This window comes from Lathyrus oleraceus, chromosome 5 (assembly GCF_024323335.1).
Source record: "Lathyrus oleraceus cultivar Zhongwan6 chromosome 5, CAAS_Psat_ZW6_1.0, whole genome shotgun sequence".
Lineage (NCBI taxonomy): Eukaryota > Viridiplantae > Streptophyta > Magnoliopsida > Fabales > Fabaceae > Lathyrus > Lathyrus oleraceus.
In genome coordinates, this window is record NC_066583.1 from 228057672 (window position 1) to 228063389 (window position 5718).

The 5718-nt window shown below is 36.4% G+C and overlaps 1 protein-coding gene across 1 annotated transcript; it reads right to left on the bottom strand.

Moving 5' to 3' along the window:
- Window positions 1-3247: 3247 nt before the first annotated feature.
- On the bottom strand, window positions 3248-5319 carry LOC127083178 (adenosylhomocysteinase). The gene is made up of 2 exons (XM_051023425.1): window positions 4443-5319; window positions 3248-4284 (listed from the first exon to the last, which is right to left on the bottom strand). Exons 1-2 carry the CDS (start codon window positions 5151-5153, stop codon window positions 3538-3540), a joined length of 1458 nt encoding a protein of 485 aa, XP_050879382.1. The 5' UTR covers window positions 5154-5319; the 3' UTR covers window positions 3248-3537.
- Window positions 5320-5718: the final 399 nt, after the last annotated feature.

Sequence of the window (5718 nt, forward strand, 5' to 3'; positions counted from 1 at the left end):
CCATAAGTTCTTAGGCATTTACTTTACTTTGAGCATGCTTCTAGCCATATTCAAGAGGCTTATATTCTTCCTTTAAGCAATGTCATTATGCTAAGGTGTGTATGGTGCTATCAATCCATGCTCAATCCCTTCATTCGCATAAAATTGAGCAAACTCATGTGAGGTATACTCATCACCACTATCAGTTCTCAACCTCTTTATGGTGTTTCCAGCTTGCTTTTCAACAATCAATTTAATTTTCTTAAATTTGTTGAAAACTTCACTTTTCTTTTCCAACAAGTAAGTCCATAAATTTTTAGTGAATTAATATATCAAGGTCGGGAAATACAAATGACCTTCTAGTGATTTTACTTCAAATGGATCACACACATATGAGTTCACAATAATAAGCTTCTATTGTGACTTCATTAGCAAGTCATGTTTGAATGACTTCTTGCTCTGCTTGGCTATGTAATATTCTTCACACAGTTGTTTTGACACTTCAATCCTTGGAAGTCCATACACCATCTTCTTCATGTGCATCAAGCTAAGACTCCTGAAATTGAGATGGCCAAGTCTGTGATGTCAAACCCAATTTTGATATTCATTTATGGTTGACGTAAGAAATTAATGATCAAGCATATTGATCAGGACCTTGAATGTTCTGTTGGTTGACAAATATGCCTTAAGAATTATCCTAGACATTTCATCAAACACCCTGAGTTCCCTTCCTTAAAGCTTCCTTGTGTAACTCTTGTCAAGTGATTGACCCAAATTGGTCAAGTTACTTACCATTGAAGGAACATACAAGACATCACTGATGATAGCTTCATGTCCATCCTTCATTTTCACCCTGATGTTGCCCATTCTTTCTGATGTCACAATATTATTCTCTGCAAAATGAATTGATCTTCTAACTGATTCATCCAACTTGACAAACTAGATCTCGTTGCCTGTCATATGATTGTTGTAACATGTATCAAGGTGCCACACATTGGCTTTCTCTAAGGCCAAATATGTTGCAGCCATAAAGATAACATCTTTAGATTCCCTTCTACCATCATGAGAAAATTGAGCCATATTTTGCCTTCATCGTTGTTCTTGTTGTAGTAGTAGTCTCTAGCATAGTGACAAAGCTTCTAAAATCAATAGCATTGAACCTTCATCATGTCAACCTTCTTCTTGACTTTCTGATTTTGATTTGCACCATTCTTGCTAGTTTCCCTCAGACTTCTTGAACCCTTACCTGCATCAACTTCGTCGTTCAAATTCTTCTTCCATTTTGCTTTCACTTTGTTGTTGTTTTAGGAGATTTCTTTCATCTTCTTGAAGAACTTTGCTTATAATGCATGTTCATATACCTTTTCCAAATCTCTTTGCTTCAGTCTCATCTCATGTTCCTCAAGAGATGCTTGTAATTCTTCAAGCTTCATCTATAACAAGTCTTTAAATACTTCAATTTCCACCACAATATAATTAAACTTGACTGGAATAGCCCTTAACACCTTTTCCACCTTCTGCAATTCAAAGGTCTTTTCTCCATATGATTTCATCTGATTTGTTAAAGCAACCATCTTTGAGAAGAACTCGACATTAGTTTCACCATCCTTCATCTGCAAGTTCTCATATTATTTCCTAAAAAGATTACAGCTTCACTTTCTTTAACTTTTCGTTTCCACCATATAGCTTCTTGAGAGTATCTCAAGCCCTCTTGATTGTTTCTTGCCCGATAATCTTCTCAAAGATATTTAAATCCACACACTGATGGATCAAGACTAAGCATTTTCCATCTTTCTTGTTCATTTCACGATGAGCATCCCTTTGTGCCTCAGTAGCATTTGCCTCTAATGTTGATAAACCATCATTCACGATTTCAAGCACATCTCGAAATTTGAATATGACTTTCATATGTGCACACCATCTATCATAGTTTTCTCCCTTGAAATCTGGTAAATTGGCTGGGAATTGGTTGGAGGTAGTGTTTCCATTCGCCATGACTAAAGATTGAAGACCGAATTGGTGCTCCTGATACCAATTTGTTGGGTAACTTGTATCACAAGTTACTTGTGAAATGATGATAAATTAGAGAAAATTAGAGAGTGATTAAGAGAAAAGAGTTTATTGATTGTTGTGTATTTCAATTACAACGAGGGGTGGTATTTATAGACACACTAATCATCCAAATCAAATTTAAAATAAATTGTCTAAAAACAGTATTATATACCTAAAACTTATATATCCGCCAAAATATATGAAATACTCCCAAATATATTCTTAAAACAATCTGAACTAACCATAATATTAATAAGAATTATATTTTTGTTTCTAATTACCATCAACTATTCTATCGAACTTGTTTATTTAGTTAAATAAACCAAACCTAAGCTTAAGATTCACCTTACTTAAATTAACCAAATTAAAGTTTTTACACGCTCAACGTAACAATTCATAAATAAATCATTTATATATATTCTTAAAGTATTACTAGGATTCTCTCTTGTCAAAAGAAAATCTTGCTGTTTCCATGCCTTTTTAGTTAAGATAGCTGTCCAAAAGTATTTCTTTGTTTCCAAGTGAAGCCAGCCTCACCAGTCATCACCGACACACTTCCAAGTTCAACAAGTGGTTGTGATTGGGCAATGTTTGGTGAGAAACTAGACAATAGACAATGGAGTAGTTGATATTGATGACTTGTGAAAAACCTTAGCATGTGTTCATTTTCCATTATGATCTTTGTCTGTTAAAATCACAATGACGTACATAGCCACATGAGAATGTCTCTTCCTACCGAAACACATGTTGAATCCATTTTCTGTTGAAAGTATTTCACTTTGAAATAAGTTTTAATTACATAATTATACATAGGAATAAAAAAAAATTGGACTTGTATAAAATTCATAAACCTAAAGTTAAAATCACCATTTTTTGGTCAAATATTCCGGTCACTTTCCCTCTTTTGCCTTGTTATAAGAATATTGCATTGCTTTATTTGAACAATAAGTAGAGACAGACACATATCATATTCGGGATTACTTTATTTTGAAAGCGATCATTCTGGATTCTTGCATCCAACGTTATTTGTCAAAATCTTTACTTTTCTTGAGGTAAATTCTGTGGAAAAAAACAGCTATCTTATGTTGTTGTTGTTTTTTTGGCCTTTTAGCTCTGTTTTTGTAGGAGGTAGTAAATTATGCCGTTTCACCAAGTGCTTTTCATAAAGTGAAAAAAAATAGCAAATATAAAAAAATTGATAACAGAACGAACGTCATACAGTAAGTATATGTTTTTCTAATAATCAATCATAACCCACACAGCCGCAACCAAAGCTTTATTCATACCCAATTGGTCTCATTTAACAGAAACCAATACGTGTTCTTTCTCTTACCCATCAACCCAATGTGGAATTGAGATTCTAGGATAATAATCCAAAACAATTCTCAATCTTACCACAAATCTAAAAATTGTAATGAGAAAACAAAAATATTTCAAAACTGAATTAAAAACAATACGGATAGAATCATCTTTATTCTTTCCTTCTTCAACAATCCCTTGATCATCTCAGTACCTGTAGTGAGCAGGCTTGTATGGACCCTCAACCGGCACACTGATGTAATCTGCCTGATCTTTGGAAAGCTTGGTAAGCTTAGCTCCAAGCTGGTTAAGATGAAGAGAAGCTACCTTCTCATCAAGATGCTTAGGCAAAACATACACCTTCTTTTCATACTTCCCAGAAGTCTTTTCTTTCCACAACTCAATCTGAGCAATCACTTGGTTAGTGAAGGAGCACGACATGACGAAACTTGGGTGACCGGTAGCACATCCCAAGTTCATCAAACGACCTTCAGCCAAAACAATGATACCAGAGTTGTTTTCAGGGAAAACCCATCTGTCAGTCTGTGGCTTAATTGTAATGCGCTTCACGCCAGGGTATGTCTCGAGACCATGCATATCGATTTCATTGTCGAAGTGACCAATGTTGCAGACGATAGCATTGTTCTTCATTTTCTTCATGTCACTGACCATGATAATGTCTTTGTTACCAGTGGTGGTAACGAAAATATCAGCCTCAGAGACAACATCCTCAAGAGTGAGAACTTGTAGACCTTCCATGAGTGCTTGAAGTGCACAGATTGGATCGATCTCAGTCACGACCACACGAGCACCACCCTGTTTCAAGGCGGCAGCACAACCCTTGCCAACATCTCCGTAACCACATACAACAGCAATCTTTCCGGCAATCATCACATCAGTAGCTCTCATGAGTCCATCGGGAAGTGAGTGACGGCAACCATACAAGTTGTCAAACTGTTATAATCACAAAATAACAATGTTAGGTTAGAATTAGAATGTTACATCTCATAAAAATAAAACAGAATTGAAACTCAAATTAACAGATCTGAACAAATCAAAGATATCAACAATTTACAAAACCAAAAATAGAAATTCTGAAGAGAAAAAAAAACCTTGCTCTTGGTAACAGAGTCATTGACATTGATAGCAGGGAACAAAAGGGAACCATTAGCCTGCATCTGATAAAGCCTCTTAACACCAGTGGTAGTTTCTTCAGAGACACCAACAATTCTATCCTTCATCTTGTGGTAACGCTTTGGATCGGTTTTCAATCCATCTCTGATAATGGTATAAACGATCTGCATTTCAGCATTATCAGTGGAAGAAGGATCAGGCAACGTACCATTCTTCTCGAAAAGCTGTTCAGCTTTAAGACCTTCATGGATCAAAAGAGTGACATCACCACCATCGTCAACAATGAGATCTGGTCCACCGGAAGGACCCCAATCAAGAGCGCGTTCAGAGCACCACCAATACTCCTGGAGAGTTTCACCTTTCCACGCGAAGACCGCGGCACTGTCGCGGGCGATGGCGGCAGCGGCGTGATCTTGTGTGGAGAAAATGTTGCAGGAACACCAGCGGACTTCGGCGCCGAGAGCGGTTAGGGTTTCGATGAGGACGGCGGTTTGGATCGTCATGTGGAGGGAACCGGTGATTTTGGCGCCTTTGAAGGGCTGGGAGGGTCCGAATTCAACACGGGATGACATGAGACCAGGCATTTCGACTTCGGCCAGCTCGATTTCGAGACGGCCGAAATCGGCCTGAGACATGTCTTTCACTTTGTATTCACGGCCGCTTGTGGTGGTTTCAACCAGCAACGCCATTTTGGAAGAAATGTGGGGAGAGAAAGAGAGATTATGGTAAGGAATAGAAGAGAAGAGAATGAGAGTGTGTGTTTGAGAGTGGGGGAGGTTTGAGTATAAATAGGTTTGAATGACTCAAATGAACGAAGCTTATTTTCTCTCGTGTTATGGTTGAGATTAATCTACTTCTTCTCTTAACTAACTCTAATTTTAATCGATGTAATAATCTAACAATTGTGATGACTCCGTCAATTTCTAATTTTTTACTCCTTCCATCTTATAAATTTTATAAATTTTTCTAAAATATTTTATGTTTTTTAACCTAAAAAAACATTTTTTAACTTAATCCGAATTTTACTGATCTCAACTGATATCAACCTTTTAATTTACTTTTTAATATGTCGTTAAAATAATAGTAATGAAATTTTACTTTGTGGAGTTTACGTCCTTTACTTCAACATCAAATAAAAGACGTAAGCTACGAACTTTCTCACACACCAATAACACACTTACCTTACCTACCCTCTTTTCTTTTGTCCAAAAAAAAAACACTTTTATTAAAGTATATAAGTCTTGTGCACTGTAG